Source organism: Panthera pardus, unplaced genomic scaffold (genome assembly GCF_024362965.1).
Source record: "Panthera pardus isolate Hobbes unplaced genomic scaffold, ASM2436296v1 HiC_scaffold_8, whole genome shotgun sequence".
In the NCBI taxonomy this organism is placed as follows: Eukaryota; Metazoa; Chordata; class Mammalia; order Carnivora; family Felidae; genus Panthera; species Panthera pardus.
This window is the reverse complement of record NW_026527013.1, coordinates 90,705,607-90,732,923: the sequence shown is the minus strand read 5'-3', so window position 1 is coordinate 90,732,923 and position 27,317 is coordinate 90,705,607. Positions and strand designations below refer to the sequence as shown.

Here is a 27,317-nt window from a genome sequence, read left to right as displayed (position 1 = left end):
CTTGAACTTCAATATAAGTTTTAGACTAAAGGGGTGCCTGGGTGGCTCAGTGGGTTAAGCATCAACTTAGCTCAGGTCATGATCTCACAGTTTGTGAGTTCAAGCCTCATGTCAGGCTCTGTGCTGCCAGCTCAAAGCCTCGATCCTGCTTCAGATTCTGTGTGTCCCTCTCTTTGTCCCTCCCTTGTTTGTACTCTGTCTCTCAAAAATAAACATTAAAAAAAATTTAAAAAATTTTAGACTAAACATGTTAATGTATACACACACAGCTGATGGATTGTTACTGCTACTGTATTGAATTTATATAACAGTTACAGAGCTATGATCTTTATGGTATTAGTCTTTTAGTTAATGAGCATCGTATACTTCTTGATTTACTTACGCCTTTAATATATTTAAGTGCAGTTTTATATTTTTGTCTCTAATAGTTTTACATATTTTTATTAAATTTCCTTCTGAGTATTTCATGAATTTTTATGTTAGTTTTTAAAAATGTATTTTTGGAGGCACCTGGGTGGCTCAGTCAGTTGAGCATCTGACTTCAGCTGTGGATTTGAGCCCTGTGTTGGGGTCTGTGCTGACAGCTCAGAGCCTGAAGCCTGTTTTGGATTCTGTGTCTCCCTCCCTCTCTGCTCCTCCCCTGCTGGTGCTATCTCTGTCTCTCAAAATATAAAGTAAAACATTAAAAAATTTTAAAAATGTATTTCTCAACTCTGTATTATTGGTATATGAAATGTAATAGATTTTTACTCTGCAAATATACTAAACTCTTTTCTTATTCTATAAATTATAGATTCTGTTGGATTTTCATAATAGTCATACCACTTGAAAATAATAATATTTTAATTTCTTCCATTCTTTCTAGGGGCTATTTCCTTTATTCCCTTTTGGTACTGGCTAGAGACTCCAATGCAAAGTTGAATAAAGTGGGTATTCTAGTCATTGTCTTGATCTCAAATGGAATATTTTTATCATTAAGTATGCTGTTTAGTAGTAGATCATGTGAAGAAATTTTGCTAATTAAAAAAAATTGAGGTTGAATCATTGGGCTGGAACAAAAGAAAGGAAAAAATGGGCAAGAAGACTTTATTGCGTTTTTAATTTTAATTTTTATATTTTTAATTTCTAAGTGTCTTATATGGTTCCTTTTTCCCTCCTCCCCCCCCCCCGTTTCTTTTAAAATCAGTTTAATCTTTAAAAAAGTATTCTCGTATTTTTCCTTTCTATCTTTAGGGCCCTTTTAATTTTTAAAATAGATTAGGTATATTTAGTATTTATTCTTTGTCTTCTGATTACAATATCTGAAGTTCTTACATATCTAACTTTGTTTCTCCTATCTCTCCCTCCACGTGGCCTATTTCCTCATGCATCTTGCAAGTTTTAACTATAAGTTCTTAGTTTTTGAAATTTTATCTGTTTGAATATTTCAAGTCCTGTATTGGCAATTTATACCTCCAGTGACTATTTGTATTAGCTTCTGCCAAACCTTATGGAACTCTACCAACATAGGAACACTTTACATTTTCTTGCTTGAAGATTTTTTTTTTTTATATTCCCAGGTAGGATGAGATCAGGTGAAGGCCAGCTTGTGGATATGAATTCCAAGGTAGGATTTAATGTTTCCTTTTACCCAATGCCACATTTTATAATAGGCAATTTTCTTTGTTGTCTCCTGGATTTATTTCTAGTTCACATATACCTCGAGGGTTTAGGCCTCTGGGGTACCTGATTTATTAAGGTATCTTCTGTTAGATTCCTCATCTTGGTCAGGTGCCTCTCAGGATTTATCTCCTGTTACCTATAAATACAGAAGCTCAAGTTCACCTTCATAGGCAAATGTCCTCAAAGTGAAAGCCAGATTCAAAGCTCAGGTTACCTCTCTGGATTTCTATTTTCACATAGTTTTGGGTTTCTGAGGGTCCTTACTTTCTTGCTAACATGGGGATGTATTTAAATTTTTTTCAATTATTTTAATTATTTTCAGTGGGAGGGTTGGTCATGTGTCAGGTGTATCATATTACTGGAAAATAGATTTCTTAGAGTCTTTGAAAATAATTTATTCCTATAATAAATTTGCATTGGCATGAAAAAATGGGGGAATCCTTTATGAATAATAGATACTATAAACATAAGATCATAGACTAAACACTTATTCAATTATTCACTATTTTATACATATTTACTGGGCATTCTGTGAGATGCTGTGCTACACTGCAGGAGGTACCAATAAGTATATTGAAAGGTCCCTGGACATCAAAATCCTTTATATCACTTATAGATATAAATGATAAATTCAATAGAGACAGGATAAACTAAATACTCATACCCAGCTGGGGAACTAAAGCAAATCTCTGTACAGAAGTTGCTATTTTATCTTAGTCTATAGGATAGACAGAGAGAGATGAATGGAACTTCATTCCAGGTAGAAGAATCAAAGAGCATGTACAAATGTGTAGAGATAAAAAAGCTTGGAATGGCTTTATATATATATATATATATATATATATATATATATATATATGCTTGACTGGATCATAAATGATTTTAAGGAAATGGTTAATGATAAGAATGGAAAGTTAGGCTGAAGCCAGAGCGTGAAGGGCCATGAATTCTAGGCCAAGCAATTTGAACTTAAATTAGTAGGGGGACTGAGTTATTAATAGATGTATATACCTGTCGGTTTTAGACAGTTTAAAATGTGTCATTTACGGGAGGCTGAGAGTGGAATCAAGACTTACTTAGTTAATCGATTGAAATTATAAATGGGTAAATGAGGATGGGATGAAGTATGGGAGTGTGAGACAAGCAAAATACAGATATTTTATTCAGGGTTTCTGATGATGGTGGGATGTTGTTTACATAATTACTTTCTTCCTTAGCTTAGAAAAAATGTTATTTATTTTCTGAATAGGTTTGAAGCAACATCTTGGTATTTCCTTCCATGAGTTAAGATTCAAGCCTGAGTTGTGACCCTAAGGACACATTATTTAGAAACTAATATTTCCCTCATTTTAAGGAGAAAGAACTGGGCCGGTTCTTGTTCAGTTTCAGTCATTTTATCTTTTCTATTATTGTTGTTAGGATATTAGTTTAACAGAGCATCTCTATAAATGTCTTAGGTCAACTCACTTTTCTAATAAGAAAAAGAATCATTAAATGCCAATTAGGATTTCTGGTATCGAAATTCAAGGTCTACTTAAAAACGCTAGGGATCATGAAATGATCAAAGGAATACTAATAGGCATACTACAAATGGCTAATGTAATTTTTATTTCAGAACTGATGCAAACTGAGAATGTGCATCGTTCTCCACTCCAGTCCCAAAACCTCATTAGGCTGCGGCCAGCCTGTGGGGGAGTGACACGGCTGAGGTTTTCTCAGGCAAAAGACATTAACATTACAAATGAAAGTTGGTCCAAATCTATCTCAAGCAGTATTTTCTCTCAGGTATAGTAAGAATTACATTAGCAGTGCAGCTATTAAGCTCTGTTGAATAATTCTGTATTTTGGAAAAGGAAAGTGACCTTTTGTATCTCTTCGAGGGGAATAGCCATACAGATATATTTAAGATAAGGCTAATTGGGATAGGACACCAGAGTTACAAAAATATGTGGGGATTTTTGGTATTCAGTTAAAAGATACACAGTATGTTATACAAAGCATTTCATAATACTAGACGGATGTGTGACCTTTCTCACTTCTTAATCAACTTTATCTCCTGTTAGAGGCTGTAGATAGGGAATGGAGGACAGAAAAACACTTGCTAATTCTCCATTTTTGTACTGCTCTGAAATAGGAGCACAGTTTATAACCTAAACTCCTCAATAATTAGTGTAACTATTGTTTTCTTCAATTATCAGAGTCACGTATTTTTTTTTACGTTTTGACATACTTGAAATCTGGGTGTTTCCTAAAAAGCAATGTCAAAAAGGAACATGGTGCATTTCCTACACTTCTTAGTGGTCATTATCTTTGTGAGTGATAATACAGTCGTATGTGGTAGGATTCAATGCTTGAATTAACTTGGGTTGGAATCTGTAATGTTGCTTTAAAAATTAAAAAAAAAAAACCACTATAATACAGAAGTAAAAGAAAACATTTTATACAAAGAAAGACTATTGAACACCAAACAACAAAATCAAAGATAGTAGAAAACTGTCAAATCCCTGGAACATATTATGGCCTTTCAAAGCCAGGAAAGAGTACATGACAGATTCTTGGGCCTGAAGGATTATTACTCAGGTGCCAAGCATCTGTCTATCAGAAGCTTCTGGATGACTCTCAAGAGAAGGTAATTCACTTACAGTGATGGTAATTCAATTAAGGAAAAAGTGAAAGTATCAGCTTAACCAGATATGAAATGCAAACAAAACCCTAAAATAATACTGTCAATCTTAAAGATGCCCAAGAGCCAAGATCACAAGCATGGATTATAAAAAGCAACATGTTGTCATGCTGCCTGACCAAAATCAACTCAGAAGGCTGAGTGGGAAGACACTGGAACTCAAACTGCATTTTGACGGTGCAGAAAGGGCTATCTCCAATTACATGAACAAAAATATAGTACCACGAGTATGAAAACAACATATATCTCATTTAGTGTTTTGTTTCTGAAAACACAATAAATACTTAGAAGCAGAAATGGTAATCACTAAGGTCCAAAATGGATTTGCCATCTCTAAATTACTTCCCACGAACATGATATTCCTTTTTGATAGGGTTCTAAGTTTGAGATGGGATACCAAATCTATATTTCAGTAGAACACTTAACAAACTCATTGCATTCTTGTGGACAAAATGAAGAAATATGGCCTAGATTAGATAGTGTATTAGAGTTTGAATGAGTGTGGATATGGTCTGACGAGTAGATTTATGGCATCTGGAGAGGTTTCTGGTGGTTGTGGATAACTCTTTCCGAGGCCTCATTCTATGCAGTGTAATTTGTTGGTAACTTGAACACATGGAAACCTTTCTCATGAGACTTGCAGTTGTAAAAAAGTAGCAAGGATAAAAATACTTTGGATCAAATCAGTATCTCTAAAAAATTTTGACAGACTAGAGGGATGGACTGAATCCAGTAAGATAAATTTTATGAGATAAATATAAAATCCTGAATCTGGAATCCTGTTGGGATAAGCTAGTTCTTAATTTCTAACCATTTTGCTACACCTCTCTAAGCCTCAGTTTCCCTATGTATAAAATGGGAATAATAATACTATCTACTTAGCAATTTGAGGTAAGGTCTCAGCACAGTGCTGGCACATAGTAAGTGCTCAATAGGTATTAGCTACGACTTTTCCAGAAATCCTGGAGCAGAATCCAAATTCTGTCATTTATGGGGTATTTGGACTTGAGTAAGGTACTTACTCTTTTTTAATTAAAAAAAAAATGTTTATTTATTTTTGGGACAGAGACAGAGAGAGACAGAGCGTGAGCAGGGGAGGGGCAGAGAGAGAGGGAGACACAGAATCTGAAGCAGACTCCAGGCTCTGAGCTGTCAGAACAGAGCCTGACAGAGCCTGACGTGGGGCTTGAGCTCACGGACCGGGAGATCATGACCTGAGCCGAAGTCGGATGCTCAACTGACAGGGTCACCTGGGCGCCCCTGTACTTATTCTTTCTAAGTCTCATTTTCTTTACTTGAAAATGGGGATAAAAATAGTACCTACCTCATAGGTGGCTGGCACAAGAGGTAAACGAGATGATGGATGTGAGGCCCTTTTTGAGGTGCGTGGCACCTAGTGGATGAGTGTTAGCAATTACAGGGAACATTAGTGTGACTTGTAGAAAGTCTACCTGGAATTAAATTGCAAAAATAGAACTACAGCCTCTCTAGAATAAGGGAAATTATACTTCTACTCTATCAGAGATTAAATCTATGCTATTACTTCAGTTTAAATGTATACTTTTGAGAGAACTATTGGAAAATTGAGGTGAACAGAAAATCAAACAAGGTAAAAAATGATGGCAGAAACTGGAGATGTTTATTTTGGAGAAGGTTGTGAGAGGAGGAAGCTATTTGAAGGGTCACCGTGGGAAAAGGAAAGAGGCTTGTTTTGTGTAGGCCCTGAAGTGAGGATTATGGCATTGAGACATGTTTGTTTGTTTTTTTTTCCTTTTGCTCCCCCGAAGGAAGACTTTCGTCCTGTGAGAGTTGATGCAAAGGTAGGATGACTGCCTGAGAAAGTAGTGATTTCTCAGTGACGGAAGTTTTTTAAGTCTGAAGAGTCATTTGATGGAGGCTTGCAGAGAGGATTCGGGGATTTGGGATGGGATTTGGCTCAGTGATCTTTAAAGGCCAATCCTCTTCTTAGGTTCCGTGGTTCTGCAGCTGTTGACTTCTTTACAGTTGCTTAACATTTAAAATCTTTAAAAAAAAAAAAACAACAAAAAAAAAACCCTGCCGTCCACTCATCCAGTTTCTCTTTCAAAAAACTATTTGACTGAAGCATCTCACACTAAGTAAGAATTGCATATCCCTGACCTTTAAGGGCTGAAATTTATTTCCTTCACTGCTCTTATCTGCCAGTATCTGGGTAAATGGATTTGCAGAATCTGTGCATGCCAGTCAGACTTGCCTTTCTTTTTAATAGGGCAGTTGATAAAATGGTTAAAGAATGGTCAGGCCACAGGATTCCTGATGGCTCAGCTTTTAGAGCCAGCAGTGATTTGTCCCAGGTAATGTCAATTTTAGTTAATAGACATGCAAATATTGGGTATGTGGTTCAGACGCAAGCTTGTTATTGCAGAGAATTCTTTGAACAGTGTGTCTCATAGGAAAAAGTTGTATTGACATTTACTATTTCATTCAACATAATAGTCTGCTTCCAAGTGGTTTAATGTTTCTTTGATTTTTAGTTTGTGCTTCTTGGCCTACAATTACATGTTGGAAAACTCAAAGACTATTTCCCTGCTTTTATATTGATTAACAGATAAATCATGTGTGTCTCTGAAGGACGATGGAAAAGGGAATTTTTCCAATGGATACACCCTTAGCATAAACATTGCCTGGAAGAAGGTAATATGATGTCTAATATACATCAGTTCGTGGGTAATACTAAAGATTTGGCATCTGGTGAAGGAGTTGGAAGGAACAAGGTCGGAGGTTTGCTGATAAAGAGGGTTGAGGATGAATTATGTAAATGAATCTCTTGAAAATAGCCTAGCGTGTAGGAGTATTAATGTCCCATGCAAAGTTTCAGCAAATGTTCAATAGCCAGGTGAGCCAGATGACTCACACTGTTGGTGTCAGTCAACTCCTTTCTCGGGTTACTTTACTGTGTCAATTAGCTCATAAACAGTGGTCCATCACAACAGTGATGTAGATTGTACATGGCTTAGTAAAAACTTGATTGCCTGTCTCCAAGACTGTTTTGGATCTCCCACCGTGGCTGAATGCTCGATCTGCCAGCAGTAGAGATGGATAGTGAGCTCTTGAAATTGTATGATATAATGAGGGGACCAGCCTAACTGCTGGTTGATTATATTGGGTCCCCTGCATTATTAAATGAACAGCATTAATCCTCACTGAAATAAACACCTAATCTTGATGGTTTGTTTTCTTGGTCCATTATACTGCTTCTGTTGCCTTGATGCCTTATTGACATCATCTCTTATTACCTCATGTTTCCCCACACAATATTGCTTTTAATCAAGAAGCTCATTTCACAGTAACATAATTAAGGCCAGTGCTGTAGGGTTTCACTGGTATTTCCACAAAACATTCACCTAGATGACCTGGCTTATGGTCTAGCAGAATGACCCAAGGAATTGATTTACTGTGTCATCTGGGAAACAGTACCCTGTGACATTAGGCTGGTGTCCTTTAGGATAAGGCATATTCTCTGAACCGGTGACGAATATATGATGCTGTTTCTCCTAAAACCGGGCTGCATTGGTCCAGAAACCAAGGAGGGAAGTGGGGTGGTATTTCTCATTATTATACTGGATGGACAAAGCACAAAAATTCCCTTCCCAAGTCCATTACTTTAGCTTCTGCTAATTTGGAGGTCTTAGTATTTAGTGGAGAAATATTCCACCAGATGAGACAACTGAACTGAGAACTGAGATGCTGAGATGACCATTCGGCCTTTTTGGGCTCCTCCTGATAAACAGACCAGGAAGCACAAAGGCAAACAAAAAGTTTACTATGATTTTCAACAGTGGACCTCAGGAATTCCTCTGGAATGCATCCTAGGATTATAATATCCAATGATAACAGTTAATGGGAGTCTACAGCAGCCCCATTTAGTTAAGATCACCAAGGTTCAAACCATTTGGGAATTAATTTGTGGCTTGCCTCCCCAAGGAACCAGGACCACTGAGATACCACCTGAGTACAAAGGGAACGTGGAGGAAGAAAGTCATCCATACCAAAGGTAATCTCAGAAGCAACTGCAGAAATGAAAATTATTGTCCCTACTCGTATTTTCTTGTTTTTGTATTTTTATAATATATATATTGTTTTTTTTCTCTTTTGTTTCCGTAGTTTTTTTCAAAAATTAGTAACTTCTTCATGTCTATAAAACCTAACATATTGTCAACTTCAGTAGTTGTTACCTTTAGGATTCATGGGGTTGCACTATTTGAATAAAATTTAATTCTTGGGGTGCCTGGGTGGCTCAGTTGATGGAACATCGGACTCTTGATTTCAGCTCAGATCATGATCTCACATTTTGTGGGATTGAGCCCTGGGTGAGACTCTGCGCTGAGTCTGCTTGGGATTCTCCCTTTCATCCTGCCCCTCCCCTGTGTTCTCTCTCTCTCTCTCAAAATGAATAAACTTAAAAAAAAAATTTATTCTTTAACATACAGTAAAGTTGACTTTTTGGCGTCCACTTCTATGAATTTTAATGCATATGCAGATTTGTGTGACAGCCATCACAATCAAGATACAAAACAATGTCATCACTCCCCCCAAATTTCCCTTGGGTTGTTCCTTTGTAGTTACACCACTTTACCGCCATAATCCCTGACAACCACAGGTCTAATTTCTATCGTGGCAGTTTTATCTTTTTGAGGGTGCCATATAAATGGAATCATTCAGTACTCTTTTGTACGCTTTTGAGACTGACTTCTTTCCCTTAGTATAATGCCTATGAGATCCATCCAAGTTCTAATGTGTGTCGATAGTTCATTTCTTTTTATTGCCGAATAGTAATCTCCTAGTTTTTAATATATGGTGGATTGGTGGTAGTTAACTTTATAATTCATCTGATAGATTTCAGGATATCAAGATGGATTGTCACTGAGAGCTAGAAGAGCAATGAACATCCCTCAGAGATGCAAGTTTTAATGCAGAGGTGAAAGCGTTTACGTAGGTTGAGTGGCAAGAGGGGGAACTGCCGTAAAAATGCACTTTAACTCACTTCTACCCAATCTGTCCTACTTTTAGTGTGCCTTCCTGAAGCAAAGAAGAGAGACAGCTAGCTAAAACATTTCCAGACTCCCTAGAAACCAGATTGTATATTAAAACTAGATTTTGCCTAGGAAATGTCCTCACATGAGATTCGGAAGGAGGGAGGGAACAACATGAGACAGCAGCTGCCTGAGAGTAGATGGATTCTTCCGGCTGACATGGCAACAAGGGCATTTGAGTCTTCTGCTCTAGTAGTCACAGAGGTTTGGATGTTTGGATTTTATTTTTTATTTATTTATTTATTTATTTTTTATTTTTTATTTTTTTTTAATATATGAAATTTACTGTCAAATTGGTTTCCATACAACACCCAGTGCTCATCCCAAAAGGTGCCCTCCTCAATACCCATCACCCACCCTCCCCTCCCTCTCACCCCCCATCAACCCTCAGTTTGTTCTCAGTTTTTAACAGTCTCTTATGCTTTGGCTCTCTCCCACTCTAACCTCTTTTTTTTTTTTTTTTTTTCCTTCCCCTCCCCCATGGGTTTCTGTTACGTTTCTCAGGATCCACATAAGAGTGAAACCATATGGTATCTGTCTTTCTCTGTATGCTAAGTGAAATATTTTTTATTTTTTGGATGTTTAGTCTTTGAGCATTGCATGTGCTGAGATCCAAGCTTTGTTCCCTGGCCCCTCAAGAAATTCTGTAAAGCACTCCATGCTGTGTAATAAGTTCCTTTTTTCCTTAAAGAAGATAAAGTGGATTCCCTTGTCCGCAATTCATCCTTTGGTTCTCAAATTGAGAATTTGGGGATTTCCCCTCAAATTCATTGTTGGATAAATTTTAGAAATGATTAAATTCATTGCTGTGAATATGAAATATTTTGTGTGAGCACTAACAAACTAACTGCTCTCATTAATGGTACTCTCATGATGCATTCATCCATGCAACCCATATTTAGTGAGTGCCTATGTACTAGATCTGGAAATACAGCAATTAAAAGAAAAGCAAAACGTATTTTCATGGAACTTCCATTCTAGTGAGGAGAAATAGACAATAGGTAAAATAGGCAACATGCAAGATGATGATCTGCCAGGGAGAAAGGTAAAGCAGGGAAGGGATAGGGAGCATCAGCAATGTGAGAAAGGTGGCCAGGGAGGTCCTTACGGGGAAAATGACATTTGAGTCCTGAAGAAGGAGCATTCTGGGCAGAGGGAGCAACAAATACAAACACTCTAAGGTGGAAGAAATACATCTGGCAGGTTGAAGGAACAGCAAGGAGGCCAGTGTGGCTGGTATACAAGGAGCGAAACCTAGGGATCATAAAGTCAAGTAAAACAATGGTATTAACATTTTGTGTTAATGGGTGACATACAAGTCATCTAGAAAATGTATATTTTTATGCATATGCATATACTATTTCTGATTATCAACAAAATGCAAATACAAAACATAAAAATTCTGACAGGTGTAAGGTGGTACCTCATTGTGGTTTTGATTTGTATTTCCCTGATGATGAATGATGTTGAGCATTTTTCATGTGTTGGTTGGCCATCTGGATGTCTTCTTTGGAGATGTGTCTATTCATGTCTTTTGCCCATTTTTTCACTGGCTTATTTGTCTTTTGGGTTTGAGTTTGATAAGTTCTCTGTAGCTTTTGGATACTAACCCTTCATCTGATAGGTCATTTGCAAAGATCTTCTCCCATTCCATCAGTTGCCTTTTAATTTTGCTGATTGTTTCCTTCACTGTGCAGAAGTTTTTATTTTGAAGAAGTCCCAATAGTTCATTTTTGCTTTTGTTCCCCTTGCCTCCAGAGACGTGTTGAGTAAGGAGTTGCTGCGACCAAGGTCAAAGAGGTTTTTGCCTGCTTTCTCCTTGAGGATTTTGATGGCTTCCTGTCTTACGTTTAGGTCTTTCATCCATTTTGAGTTTATCTTTGTATATGGTGTAAGAAAGTGGTCCAGGTTCATTTTTCTACATGTCGCTGTCCAGTTTTCCCAGCACCACTTGCTGAAGAGACTGTCCTTATTCCATTGGAATTCTTTCTTGCTTTGTCAAAGATTAGTTGGCCATATGTTTGTGGGTCCATTTCTGGGTTTTCTATTCTGTTCCATTGATCTGAGTCTGTTTTTGTGCCAGAAATACTGGTATTTCTTAAGAAGGAAACACTTATAAAGAGCTACAAATGTACCAATAACCTTGGCAATGCTTTAGGCACATTAACTCATTATTTTATTAATTCATTGCAAACAAAGTCTACAGTGTCAGGTATTTTTAACTCTAAACTATGGATAAAGACACAGAAGCCAAGGGAGATTAGGTAATGTTCCCCAGATCACACAGCCAGTAAGCAGTGGAGTTTTGATTTTAAATGCAGGTTTGACTGACTTCACAATCTTTTGAGTACCTCCATAACCTCTTACAGAAGGTTCAACTGTATACCCAAGTGAAACATTTTTCTTTCTTTACTAAAAATAGTTCTGTTTTGAGCCTTGAAAGAAATGGAGAGCAAGGGACATATATCCCACTGGTAAAAGTCTTTGTGGACTTAGAGACAGTAAATCAAAACACCCTAATTTAGCCTTTCCTCATACGACCTATTTTTCATTTTTTGAAGAACCATTTTGTTTCTTTTTGAATCCTCTCCATTTATCCTCCCCAATCCCCCATTCTTTTTCCCCTACTAGTTAATTTAAGATATGGTGACCAAATTGAGGTATAAAATATAAAATATACCAAATTGAGGTATAAAATATGGATAAAATATAGGATATGGTAGAAGAATCACTTGAGAATTACGCTCCTTTTTAATATACTTCAGCTCTCTTGTTTGAAAACTTAAACAATATGTATTTTCTGTAAAAAAATTTCCAAACATTTCTAAGTGTGGAAAAGTATAAAGAAATAGGAAAAAAATCACCCATAACATATTATCTAGAAAACATCGTTATGAAATATTCAGTCTATCCCTTCAGTCTATTATCTATCATCTATCTGTAATTTATATATATAATAAATTATAATTTATAAATAATTAATAATTATATTATATTATAAATAATTATAAATAATTAATATATTATAATATATTAATATATAAATAATAATTATAATATAATATATTAATATATATTAATAATTATAATATATAATATAATTATACAATATAATATAATAATATATAATATATATAATAATTTTTATATATAATATGTATAATTTATAATATGCATATGTAATGTGTAATTTATAATATGTATATTTTATATATATTATATAATTTATATATGTATTATACATGTAAATTATACATATTATATATATATATTTATTACTTATTTATATGTATTTTTAAGAAGGTTCCATGCCCAGCACAGAGCCTAATGCGGGGCTCAAACTTAGGACCCTGAGATCAAGACCTGAACTGAGATCGAGAGTCAGATGCTCAGCTGAATGAGCCACCCAGGCGCCTCACTTCTGTCTTTTCAAAAGGAATTTTTGGGAGTGACTAGGTGGCTCAGTCGTTTAAGCATCCGACATGGGCCCAGGCCATGAACTCGTGGTTCATGGGTTCAAGCCCCACGGGGCTCTGTGCTGACAGCTGGGAGCCTAGAGCCTGCTTCAGATTCTGTGTCTCTCTCTCTCTCTCTGTCCCTTCCCCACTTGTGTGCACTCTCTTTCTCTTTCTAAAAATAAGTAAAAATTAAAAAAAGGAATTTTAAAAACAAGTAAAGATCATATTCATTGAAATAATTTAAATTTTTGAATATTTTAAAAATATGGAACAATACAGGGGGTAATAAAACTAACTTCCTAAGTGGGTGAGCCCTAGAATCAGACTGCTTGTGTTTGAATGCCTATCCTACATCCTGCTGAGCAATCTTTGCCTTTATTTCCTCATCTGCAAAATGGGGACACTAAGAGTACTTCCCCGAGAGGGTTGTTTTACGGGTTACATGAAGTAGTGCTCTGAATGTTTTTGGAACAGTGTTGGTCTCTATCTATGAATAGCTCAATAAATGTTAGCCTTTATAATAATTACAACCCAACACCAACGAAACAACATTACATTCTGTCATATTTACTCCAGATACTTCCTTGTTTTTCTCTTTCCCTGTTATCCCTCTTTCCTTTCAGAAATAAAGTAAGGAAGGTATAAGTGAAGTACCTTGTATTCTTCTCAATCCCAGTCTCCTTTATTCTCTAGGCAATCACTCCTGAAATTGGTTCATATCCTTCTGTGCATGTTATTTTTATTTTGATTATACTGAAAAGATCTATTTTGTATAAGTTTGTATCACGATTTTTCCCCTTTAACTGAAAGCATTTCATAAAAGCATTTCCCTCTATCAGAGATTTTTCATAAAACAATTCTTTGTGTTGAGAGTATATACCATTGAATATTATTATTTACTTAACTATTTCCTTAGTATTAGATAGTTAGATTTTATTTATTTTCTTTGACAAATAACACTGGTGCACACTTTTATCCTTACCCTTTTATATGATGATTTCTTGAGGTAGGATTGACAGATTAAAGAAATAAACATTCTAGCAATTCATAATGATTATGAAAATAATCTATGATAATTATGGAAAAATTAAAAACAAATATGTAAAAATAAGAGGAAAAACATCTGTATGCCACCTTTGAGAGATTATCACTATTGCCATATTGATTTCTGGTCACAGTCCTTCTATAAAGCACTCTTAAACACTCCTCTTGCCCTACACACTATATTTGGGAATGTGCTGTTTATGAAAGTTTGTTTCTTGCTTTTTTATATTAACATTATATGAGCACATTGTCTTGACTCATTCAGTATTCTTTGGGAAACATAATTTTCAACATCTATATAACTCTACCGTGGGAAGTAGCAGAATTCATGTAAACATTCCCCTATTGGAGACATGTAGACTATTTCATTTTTAGTTGTATTAGACAATAATGAGTATTTATTTATTTATTTATACTTATTTACTTATTTATTTATGAGAGAAAGAGAGAGAATGAGGAGGGGAGTCAGGGAGAGGGGCAGAGGGAAAGAGAGAGAGAATCTAAAGTAGGCTACAGGCCCAGCACAGACCCCGATGCAGGGTTCAATCTCATGACCCTGAAATCATGACCTGAATCGAAATCAAGACGCTTAACCAACCGAGCACCCAGGCACCCAGTGAGTATTCTCGTATAGAACTTTGTGCTCCTTATTCCCTACTTCCTTAAACTAGAGTCCTGAAAGTAAAAAGTACTGGATTAAGATGTAAATATACTAAAGGTACTTAATGTATATTATCAAATTGGTTTCCAAAATACCTGTTCTTTTGAGTGTATAATGCACAACATACATTTGCTTAAACTATTATCGCTTTGCTAATTAGATACAGAAAACACTTTTCACTAATTTTTTTCATTTTGAATGTTTAAAATTGATTTTTAGAAAATTTGTTGCTTGAATTCATTTAGATTTTTTCTAACCTTTGTGAAGTTAGACAATGTCTAAAAAATTGGGCTTATTATACCATAATCTGATTTAAGTTAAAAAAATTTAAAAAAATCTATGTGTTTAGCATCGTTTGTCTATAGCAATGGCATTGTTAAATAGCAAAGTTTGGTTCAATTTTCAGGTATCTACTGCAAAAATTAAAGTGGACAACTGATGACCATCTAGTGACTTTAAGCTATTTAAACCTTCCGAGTTGAAACTCTCCTTCATCAAATTTCATTAGGGATTCTATATTGTTTTTTTTAAACTCGATTTTTTTTCCAATATATGAAGTTTATTGTCAAATTGGTTTCCATACAACACCCAGTGCTCATCCCAAAAGGTGCCCTCCTCAATACCCATCACCCACCCTCCCCTCCCTCCCACCCCCCATCAACCCTCAGTTTGTTCTCAGTTTTTAAGAGTCTCTTATGCTTTGGCTCTCTTCCACTCTAACCTCTTTTTTTTTTTTCCTTCCCCTCCCCCATGGGTTTCTGTTAAGTTTCTCAGGATCCACATAAGAGTGAAACCATATGGTATCTGTCTTTCTCTGTATGGCTTATTTCACTTAGCATCACACTCTCCAGTTCCATCCATGTTGCTACAAAGGGCCCTATTTCATTCTTTCTCATTGCCACGTAGTACTCCATTGTGTATATAAACCACAATTTCTTTATCCATTCATCAGTTGATGGACATTTAGGCTCTTTCCATAATTTGGCTATTGTTGAGAGTGCTGCCATAAACATTGGGGTACAAGTGTCCCTATGCATCAGTACTCCTGTATCCCTTGGATAAATTCCTAGCAGTGCTATTGCTGGGTCATAGGGTAGGTCTAGTTTTAATTTTCTGAGGAACCTCCACACTGTTTTCCAGAGTGGCTGCACCAGTTTGCATTCCCACCAACAGTGCAAGAGGGTTCCCGTTTCTCCACATCCTCTCCAGCATCTATAGTCTCCTGATTTGTTCATTTTGGCCAGTCTGACTGGCATGAGGTGATATCTGAGTGTGGTTTTGATTTGTATTTCCCTGATGAGGAGCGACGTTGAGCATCTTTTCATGTGCCTGTTGGCCATCCGGATGTCTTCTTTAGAGAAGTGTCTATTCATGTTTTCTGCCCATTTCTTCACTGGGTTATTTGTTTTTCGGGTGTGGAGTTTGGTGAGCTCTTTATAGATTTTGGATACTAGCCCTTTGTCCGATATGTCATTTGCAAATATCTTTTCCCATTCCGTTGGTTGCCTTTTAGTTTTGTTGGTTGTCTCCTTTGCTGTGCAGAAACTTTTTATCTTCATAATGTCCCAGTAGTTCATTTTTGCTTTTAATTCCCTTGCCTTTGGGGATGTGTCAAGTAAGAGATTGCTACGGCTGAGGTCAGAGAGGTCTTTTCCTGCTTTCTCCTCTAAGGTTTTGATGGTTTCCTGTCTCACATTCAGGTCCTTTATCCATTTTGAGTTTATTTTTGTGAATGGCGTGAGAAAGTGGTCTAGTTTCAACCTTCTGCATGTTGCTGTCCAGTTCTCCCAGCACCATTTGTTAAAGAGACTGTCTTTTTTTCATTGGATATTCTTTCCTGCTCTGTCAAAGATGAGTTTGCCATACGTTTGTGGGTCTATTTCTGGGGTTTCTATTCTATTCCATTGGTATATGTGTCTGTTTTTGTGCCAATACCATGCTGTCTTGATGGTTACAGCTTTGTAGTAGAGGCTAAAGTCTGGGATTGTGATGCCTCCTGCTTTGGTCTTCCTCTTCAAAATTACTTTGGCTATTTGGGGCCTTTTGTGGTTCCATAAGAATTTTGGGATTGCTTGTTCTAGCTTTGAGAAGAATGCTGGTGCAATTTTGATTGGGATTGCATTGAATGTGTAGATAGCTTTGGGTAGTATTGACATTTTGACAATATTTATTCTTCCAATCCATGCACATGGAATGTTTTTCCATTTCTTTATGTCTTCTTCAATTTCCTTCATAAGCTTTCTATAGTTTTTAGCATACAGATCTTTTACATCTTTGGTTAGATTTATCCCTAGGTATTTTATGCTTCTTGGTGCAATTGTGAATGGGATCAGTTTCTTTATTTGTCTTTCTGTTGCTTCATTATTAGTGTATAAGAATGCAACTGATTTCTGTACATTGATTTTGTATCCTGCAACTTTGCTAAATTCATGTATCAGTTCTAACAGACTTCTGGTGGAGTCTATTGGATTTTCCATGTATAATAACATGTCATCTGCAAAAAGTGAAAGCTTCACTTCATCTTTGCCAATTTTGATGCCTTTGACTTCTGATTGTTGATGCTAGAACTTCCATAAACTCGATTTTTTAAAGTAAGGGTATTGATCAGAAAGTCACAAACCATTTGAATAAACTGCTGTTAGATTCTAAAACAGGTACAAGAGAACCAGAGTTGTTTTGTTTTTTTTAATTTTCCTTTCTCTGTCAATCTTGTGGTGGTTTTAATTGCCTAAAGTCAAGATCTTTTCTACAGGTAAGACTGCTATGAAAAACATTATTATTATTATTATTATTATTATTAATAATAATATTATTATTATTATATATAGTTGACATACAATGTTACATCAATGTTACATTAGTTTCAAGTGTAGAACTTAACGATTTGATAAGTTTATACATTATGTTGTGCTCACCACAAGTGTATCTACCACCTGTCCCATTACATCACTATTACAATATCATTGACTCTATTCGTTTTCCTCTCCTTTTTATTCCCATGACTTACTCATTCCATAACTGGAGGCCTGTATCTCCCTCTCCTCTTCTCCCATTTGCTCAACCTCCTCCCTCCTCCCTTCTGGCAACCTTCAATTCTCTGTATTTATATTTCTGATTCTGCTCTTTGTTTGTTTATCATTTTTTTTAGATTCCATTTATGAGTGTAATCATATGGTATTTGTCTTTAGATTCCATTTATGAGTGTAATCATATGGTATAAGTCAGTCTGACTTATTTTACTTAGCATAATACTTTCTAGATCCATCCATGTTGCCTCAAATGGTACAGATCTCATCATTTTTTATGGCTATGGAATTTATTCTTTTATATATATAATTATATTATTATATATAATTATTTGTTTATATATGTGTATATATAATTCTACAGGTTTTCTATCCATTTGTCTATTGGTGCACACTTAGGTTGCTTGGCTATTATAAATGTCTTGGCTATTGTAAATAGTGCTGCAATAAAAATAGAGGTACATATATCTTTCCAAATTAGTGTTTTCACAATTTTGGGTAAATACCCAGTAGTGCAATTATTGGCTTGTAGGGTAGTTCTATTTTTTTTTTTTTAATTTTTTGAGGAAACTTCAAACTATTTTCCACAGTGGTTGTACCAGTTTACATTGTTCCAACCGTGTAGCGCTCCTTCCTTTTTCTCCGAATCCTTGCCGACACTTTTTGTTTCTTGTCTTTTTGATTTTAGCCAATCTAACAGGTGTGCTTTTGATTTGCACTGTCCTGATGATGAGTGATGTTGAGCCTCTTATCATGTGTCTGTTGGCCATCTGTGTGTTTCTTCAGAAAAACATCTATTCAGGTTCTCTGCTCATTTTTTAATTGTTTGGTTTTTTGGTGTTGAGTTGTAAAGTTCTTTTTTTTTAATGTTTTATTTATTTTTGAGATGGAGAGAGACAGAGCGTGAGCAGGGGAGGGGCAGAGAGAGAGCGAGACACAGAATCTGAAGCAGGCTCCAGGCTCTGAGCTGTCAGCACAGAGCCTGATGCGGGGCTCGAACCCACAAACCACGAGATCATGACCTGAGCTGAAGTCGGACGCTTAACCGAGTGAGCCACCCAGGCGCCCCTATAAGTTCTTTATATATTTTGGATATTAACCTTTTATCAGATATGTTGCTTGCAAATATCTTCTCCCATTCAGTAAGATTTTTTGTTTTCTTGATGGTTTCCTTTACTGTGTAAAAGCTTTTTATTTTGATGCAGTTCCAATAGTTGATGTTTGCTTTTGTTTCCTTGATGTTTCCTTTGTTTCTAGATTTCCTAAAATCTAGAAAATATTGTTATGGCTAATGTTGGAGAAGTTACTGTCAGTGTTCTCTTTAGGATTTTTATGGTTGCAGGTCTCACGTTCAGGTCTTTAATCCATTTGGAGTTTATTTTTATGTATAGTATTAGAAAGTAGCTCAGTTTCATTCTTTTACATGCAGCTGTCCACTTTCCCCAGCATTATTTATTGCAAAGACTGTTTTTTCCCCATTTTATATTCTTGCCTCCCTTGTCATAGATTAATTGACCATATAAATGTAGGTTTATTTCTGTGGAGTCTCTATTCTGACCTGATCATTGATCTTTGTGTCCATTTTTGTGCCAATACCATGCTGCTTTGATTACTACAGCTTTGTAGTATATCTTGAAATCTGGAATTGTGATACCTCCAGTTTTGTTCTTTCTCACGATTTCTTTGGCTATTTGGGGTCCTTTATGGTTCCATACAAATTTGCTTTAGTTCGCTGAAAAATGCTGTTGTATTTTGATAGGGATTGCATTGAATCTATAAATTGCTTTGTGTAATATGGACATTTTGACAATGTTAATTCTTCCAACACATGAGCATGGAGTATCTTTTCATTTGCTTGTTTCATCTTCAATTGCTTTCATCAATATTTTATAGTTTCCAGAGTACAGGTCTTTTACTACTTCAGTTAAGTTTATACCTGTGTATTTTATTCTTTTTGGTGCAATTGTAAATGGTATTGTTTTTTAAATTTCTCTTTCTGTGACTTTGTTATTAATGAGAAAATTGTTTATTGACAGTGATAATATGTCTCACTGGAAAATCTGTAATTGTCACGTAACCTATGTGCATCGAGTAGGACAATCTTTATTTTTACAAGGAAAGAAACTATCCATTAGCCATGTTGTTAAGTCTTGCTCAGATAAAAAAATATATATATATATAATCTGACTCACACAGTTTGGATGGATTAAAGAATAACAAATATATAAAAAGAAAATAACTAAATAAGAAATTATAGGATCATTTACACGATCTGTAGAAGCACAGGTGTCTCTGAAGATAAAACATAAGAAGAAATCACAAAAAGAAACATTATATTTGAGTACATAAAAATGACAATCTAATGCAAAAAAGGCCACCTGAAACAAAATTAAAAGACTACAAACACAGAAATGTATTTGTGACATATGTGGTAAACAAGGTGTGGTACACAAAACTTACAAGATTGCTGGGGTGCCTGAGTGGCTCAGCTGGTTAAGCATTTGGCTCTTGGTTTTGGCTCAGGATCGTGATCTCACGGATATCGAGTTGGAGCCCTGCATAGGGCTCGAGGTTGACTGTGAGGAGCCTGCTTGGGATTTCCTCTCTTCCTTTCTCTGTCCGTCCTCTGCTTGCTCTCTCTCTCTCTCTCTCTCTCTCTCTCTCAAATAAAAATTAAAAAAAAAATTAAAAGAGATTGCTTACAAACCAATAAAAAAAGATGGAACTTTAATGGAAAAATAGCCAGAGTGCCAGTGGAAAGTTCATGTGCACTGACAAGAGAAGGAAATATACAGTCAGTAAAAATACATATGAAAAACTATTTAATGTCACATATTGTAAAAATACATTTAAAAATACTAATAAGATAGCATTTTCATCTTCTACCAAAATGGTAAATATCTAAAGTTTTATTACAATCTAGAATGATGTGAAAGAAATACTCAAACTGCTGGAAACAATTGATACAAAATTTTTGGAATTTGGGAATTTGTGCACTGTTCATCAAAACCTAAAAATACACACACAACGCTATCCAATGACATCAATTGCAGAAAGGCATCATAGGAAATTAAAAGTAGAGGTGTGAACAGATTATGTACCAATGGCAGTCATTCTAGAATTATTTATAACATCAAATACTTGAGAAACAATGCCTAATATCTGATAGAAAATCATGTTATCTCCAAAGAGCAGACGTTATCAGACAACTATTAAAGCTGTGTTGGCAGAGGGGTGCCTGGGTGGCTCAGTCAGTTAGGCATCTGACTCTTGGTTTCAGCTCAGTCATGATCTCACAGGTCCTGGGTTGGAGCCCCACGTTTGAGCGTGGGATTCTCTCTCCCTCTCTCTCTTTGTCTTTCCCCCTCCCCCCTCCTCTCTCTCTCAAAATAAATAAACTTAAAAAAAAAAAAGAGCTGTGCTGGCAGAGACTTCAATGACTTGAGAAAATATTCACCTTGTTAAGGGAAAATAGAAGTTACGGATTATAATTCTAGTTTTGTAGTACACAGGCAGTTAAAAGACCATGAAGAAACGTCTTCGAGATGCTAATACCATTACCGTGTCCTGTCTCATTGGTGGGATCCCTACTAATTTTTACATTCTTCCTGATGCTTTTAAGTATTTTCCAAAATGTTTACAATAAACATGCATTATTATTACAACCAGACGAGAGAGAGAGAGAGAGAGAGAGAGCAATTTTCATAAACTTGGGTGCTCCTGTTGAATAACAGGATAATTCATGTAATCACAGAATTGCAGGCCAAGAAGGGACCTCTGGGATCCCCCAAAGTGAGGAAGGCATCATGCCCATTTCGTGCACCAGTTGGTGTCCACTACCCAGTTCAGTATGTTTTCAATGAAAGAAAACATGAAGACCACACCAGTAATCGTACTTATGGAAAAACTGCTTCCTCCAGAAACGAAAAGGGGTTTCTTGCCCAAGGTGATACGGTTCCCATGAAATGACCCGAGGCGTAGCCGTACTTGTGGTTACTATTACTACCAACCCGTGCCGCATCTACTGCTTGCCAGGCACTGCCCTAAGTGCTTCATGCACGTCGATTAATTTAATTCTCTTCACAACCCTACGGGGGTAGGTATGGTCACTGTTTTCGTTAAGCAGGTGAGAAAACTGAGTCACCAACTGCATCGGTATTTCATTCCCCTTTCCTCCCTGCCATATCACGCAAACCCTAATCACCAAAAAATCGATCTGACGCCCTCTAGCTTGGATGCTCACCCAGGGCTGTTCCTAGGGCGCATCTGGGAGTGTGTGTGATGCGGGTCAGTTGGGAGGTTTTAAAACGGCGCCGCCGGATAAACAATATCCTGGTGTCCAGTGTTTTACTCTGGCTCCATCCCTGGAGCGCCCCTCCTGGCGGGCCGCGGGGACCGGGGACACCAAGGGGGGCCCCGACCTCGCTCGCCCTCCGCGGCGTCGCGAGGCGCGGGCCCGGCGGCGGCGCAGCCCCCTCCGGACTGGACTCGCTCCGCCGGGCCGCAGCCCCCGCCCGCGCCACCTGCGCCCAGGCCCCCGCGTCTCCGCCCCGCGTCCCGCCCCCGCGCCGCGCCCGCGCCCCGCGGTCCCTCCCTCCGGCGTGACGGGAGCACCGGCGCCGGCTGCCCGGCAGCGAGCGCAGCCGAGCTGTCAGCGGGCGGACGGGCAGGGGGCGAGCGCGCCGCGAGCCGAGCGCGCCCCACCCGGGGAGGCTGCCTTCCTGCCGGCCGGCCGACCGCAGCGGGACGGAGATGCGGCTCCTCGCCCCGGGGCCGGCGCGGGGGAGGGGCCGGGGGCGGCGGGCGGGGGCTCCCCGCTGCGGGCTCTCGCCGCCCTGGAGCCCCGCCTGGATTTGCTGCTGGGCGCTCGCCGGCTGCCGGGCGGCCTGGGCTGGGGACCTGCCCTCCTCCTCCGGCCGCCCGCTTCCTCCTTGCCTGGAGGTGAGCCGCACCTGGTCCTTTACCTGGAGTTTGCGGGGGAGGGGGAGGACCAGCGGGAGGATAGGGGCGAGGCTGGTGCCCGTTCGTCCCCCTCCCCGCCGTCGCCTTTTGCCTTCCTTGGGGGACAGGGGCTTTGGTTTGTGGCAGGGATGAAGTTGCCCGCCCCGGGAGGCTGGCCGAGAGAGGGTGTGTGGCTTTGCTGTCTTTTGGGTGATGCTTTTTCCGTTCGCGCTCCTGTTCTCAGGGCACTGAAGGACTTTGCGGCGCCCTCTTCAGAGTGCCAGGCTTGAGGACCTGGGGCCTTGGGAGAGATTTCAGCGAGTGGGATGGCGGGGAGACTGGGGAAGCCCCGCTGCTGGGATTTGGAGACCTGTCTCTTCACAGCTCTTGCAGAGAGCCAGATACTGCCACAGGAGGGTTTCCCGCTCCCCCCGCTCCCCGCCCCTCCTCGCCCTTTCTCCAGTCCCCTGACTTCCCCTAGACCTTGTGGGGTCTCTACCAACCCCTTCTTCCCCCTCGCCCGCGCTCAGCTTCCTGATGAGGCCCTGGGGACTTGCTAAGCCAGTGTGTGGTATCACTTGGCATCCTTCTGGCAAAATATGGATATGAATTAGGGAGAATAAAAGAGTGTGTACTTAGAGAAGAGGCGGGTTGGTGATCTAGAAAATTAGAAAAGACAGAGTGAATATGCTCCTTTTGGGAGGTGTTCATCTGGATGAAGCATTGCCACTGTTTATTTTGTGGTTCGAGATTATTGTTGATTTACAGCCAGAAAGAATAATTATGGGTGATGAGATTTTCTCTTGCTTTGAGGGGAGCTGGACTTAATGTGCCAAAAATTTACAGGGGGTGTCATTGGTAGTTGTATTGGGTGTTTATCTTTCCTTTTAGTGTTCCAGAAAGTCCATCCTCTTAATGAAAATCAATGAGGGGAAGGAAGCAACATTTCTGACCTACTTTGAGTGATTACGTTGGGCAGGATATGAGGATTGAATACTGTTTTTAGGAAGATTGTTAGGAATCAGGGTGATGGGTCATTTTAATTTTTGTAGCAAAAATAGGTTAGCCCATAGCCCCTCTGGGAAGAATGGCCAGACACAGTTCCTTTGTGTGTGAATGCTGTAACTTCTGAATTTTACCCAGGCTTGAACTGTAGAGTATTTGTGTTCTGGACCTCATCCATCTTCCTTGGATTTTCATCTTCCTCTCCCATAGTACAAGTCCCAGGACAGACTGAAATGAGAGAGAATCAGATCAAAGGCACGTGTGGGAGCACGCAGAGCATTGCAATTGGGGAAATCAGGGCAAGTGCTCAACAAACAGCTGTGTTTAACTTCAGAGTTTATCAATATAATTAGTAGTGTAATCTGTGTTCTCCAACTTTACCTATCACTTGGGAATGATCCGTTCCTCCACGTTTCCATGGGAAGCTGCTTCTTGGATATCCTCAGGTTGAACAGTTATAACAGGACAAACCTAAAGCCTTACCTCCAGCCCCCGGCTTCAATATACACAACATACTTCTTTTTTCTGAAATGAGAAGTCTTGTAACACTAATTCTTAGTAATGAGGAATCTACTTGAACCTTCAGGGTGAAAGACATGGCCAATGGAGTGATGCTTTTTGGTCACTACAACTAGACTGATCCTTTAAATTTTTTTTTTTTAATGTTAATTTTTGAGAGAGAGAGAGACAGAGAACAAGCAGAGAAGGGGCAGAGAGAGACACAGAATCTCAAGTGGGCTCCCGGCTCCAAGCTGACAGCACAGAGCCTGACGTGGGGCTCGAACCCACAAACTGCGAGATCATGACCTGAGCTGAATCAGATGCTTAACTGACTGAGCCACCCAGGTGTCCCATCTGATCCTTTAGATGACCACATGGACCACACAGGTACACCTAGAAAGAACAGAATAGGAGTCTGCAGCCTAACAAAGAAATACTGAAATGAAAGGCAGGAAGGTGCCAAAAAGTTGAGGAAGTTTCTCTTCAATTAATTCTACTCTTTGTTGCACTAACTTTAGAAATTGCATGTGACTCAATTCCTTGAGGTCTCGTTTGAATTTTCCCCCCAAAAGTGGGAATAAATGACTCATAGAGGAGGGTTGTATTGAGCTTGCCTGTGGCTCGTTGTGTTTTTAGAAATGGTGATGCACAGATCCATTTATATTCTTTCCGATGACTGGCAACATTTGTAAGATGACTGACGGGGAGTTAGAGCTTTCTTTGGAATTTGGAGGGGCCAAGCAGGATCATAGGGGCTAAATTTGCTCCTGGCCATCTGGTCTAACTAGCTGAGACAGTTTTATAGAATTGATCACGGTTTCTCTCTGACATTATTTTTGAGAGCAAAGGGAGAAGGGCAGGTGTTTTTCAGGCTCTGAGGGTAAGGGTCTGCTTGTCCTGGGAGGTAGGGGGGAGGTGTCCTCCGAAGTAGAGGTGTGGAATTGTAGGCCAAACTCCTGTGAGCACAGACATAAAGTAAGTATTTTGTGTTCAGTCTTGCCCATTTGTCCCTTTCCACTATTTAGTAATACAAACAGGTGGGGCACCTGGGTGGCTCAGTTGGTTAAGTGACTGACTCTTGATTTGGGTTCAGGTGATGATCCCATGGTTTGTGAGTTTGAGCCCCATATCTGGCTCTGCACTGACAGTAAGTAGCCTGCTTGAGGTTCTCTCTCTCCCTTTCTCTTTGCCCCTTCCATGTGTGCGCATGCTCTCTCTCTTAAAATAAATAAACTTAAAAAAGAAAGAAACAGAGGTGAATGGCACACACTAGAACAGAACTGTGAGCTGGGGAGGATTGTAAGAGTGGGGTCAGAGGCTGGAAACAAAGGCCAGCTCTCAATAATCTGAGAGAATGTTGAAAATGATGGAAAAATCTGTAATTCTAAACCTGATATTTTTTTCCCCCAGGAGTTTGAGTTTCACCCTCATTGATCAGTATTTTTATAAAAGTAGTCATGATTAACTGAGTTACGTAGACTCTGATTTTCCTTGCTTGGTTTTGGAGGAAAGCAAGGGAAGGAAAAAGAGCACAGAAAATTGTCCTGGGACTAGTCAAGTTATAATTGCTGGAGTTCAGGAAAAAAAAAAAAAAAAGACAACTGGGTTATGGATAAAGTTTCGCTTAGATTTTTGCAGAGCATTGGACTCAGGGGTGAAACTCATAAAATACAACTTACTTTGTCAAGTCATTGGATGATGGAGCCAAAAAAGGGAGAAAAAAGATTACTTTGGAATACTCAGCTGGTGATCAGATCAGTAGAGTGGAAGCACAGGTATCGACAGGAAAGCTATAGGTTGGGAGACAGAAATAAAACGTAAAGTCAGTGTGCCAGCAGAGGGAGGACAACAGGATGTGACTTGGGTAAATGGTGCTTAAAGAAAAAAAAAATGAAGACTGGACATCAGAATGTGCAGAATTAATTTCTCAGGCCTGTGTGTGGGGAAAGTTATGAAGGATAAGCATCCTATGGATTTCTTGGCCCGAGTTCATTGCTTGTAAAATGACAGTAATAAAAACTGACCTACCTTTTTCTGTTGTGAGGATGAAGTTACTATATATTAAAGGAAAAATAAATCTATATAAATGTGAGAGTTGATTATTGCTGGATTAGTAGACCTAGATTGTGATATTTCAGAAAGGGTCTACAGGGAGATTTCAGAGCTTCTTCAGAGGATAGGCTTATCCAAGAATTGAATGGAATGGAATTTTTGACTCATTGAATAATAGGACTTAATGGAACTGCCAGAGGAAAAAATGATAAAGGCCAACAGATGATTCAGAATTGGAGTAAAGTATTAGAAGATAGAGTTATGAGAGTAAAAAGAACAGAAGTAAGTGGATTATGTTTGCATTATTTAAATTTTGAAAATTAAATCAGAAAATAGCTTGATTCTTAGTTCACTGCTCTCAAATCCTGCATAATACGATTCCACTGGTCTCTGAATCTTGAGGATGATAATGTCCTGCCAACAGATTTTATTCCACAGACATTTATTGAGCTTATACTATGTGCCAGGCGACATGTCAGATGATGTGAAATTACAAATTAAAAAAAAATTTAATTGGGTAAGGGTGAGACAGAAATGTAAACAATTGCAGTGATTGGGTGCCATGAAAGGAGAAAGGGGATGTCACATCTAGTGAGAAAGATCATAAAAATGCCCTGTAGAGGAAGTGAATGAGACCTGAAAGATGAAGAGGAATTTGCCAAGTGGACAAGGATCATATGTGAGTGTGGGCTAGAAAGGACACCTCTGGTGTAGAATATAGGTTGAAAAAGGGCAGAGAGACAAAACAGCTTGTAACTGGAATACAGCATGCTCTGGAGAGTTTAGTGAGAGATGAGTCTGCGTAAGCAGAAGAAGCTTGATCATAGGGTACTCCATATCATGCTAATAAGCTGGTCTTCATTTGGTGGGTGTTGGGGAGCAATAGAAGGATGTAAAAATCAGCAATAAAGTATGCTCTACTTTGGCAACAATATGGAATCCATATTAGAGGGCTAGGAGATAGAAAGGGGTAAGACCTGCTAGGAGCAATTGTAATAGTCCAGGTAAAGGATAATGGACCTCAGCCAAGAAGCAGCCATGAAGATAGCACAGCGGGTGTGCTGGGAGAAGGTAGAATTTTCAGTAAGTGGATGTGGAGGGTGAGGGAATGAAAGGTCCTGGCTTGAGGAGAAGATGGTGCCTCTAACCTCCTTGAGAATGAAAGTGAGGAAGACAAGATGAGGACCTTGGTTCTGGAGAGGTTGACTTTAA

At 38.5% G+C, this 27,317-nt stretch overlaps 1 protein-coding gene across 1 annotated transcript in view; it reads left to right on the top strand.

Annotated features, from left to right (window-relative positions):
* The first annotated feature begins 22,235 nt into the window (after window positions 1–22,235).
* Window positions 22,236–27,317, top strand: part of ELAPOR2 (endosome-lysosome associated apoptosis and autophagy regulator family member 2) — a 176,541-nt gene continuing 171,459 nt past the window's right edge. The window contains exon 1 of the mRNA XM_019443170.2: window positions 22,236–22,547. Coding sequence (XP_019298715.2) covers window positions 22,359–22,547 — 189 coding nt within the window. The 5' untranslated portion in view covers window positions 22,236–22,358. The remainder of the gene's footprint in view (window positions 22,548–27,317) is intronic.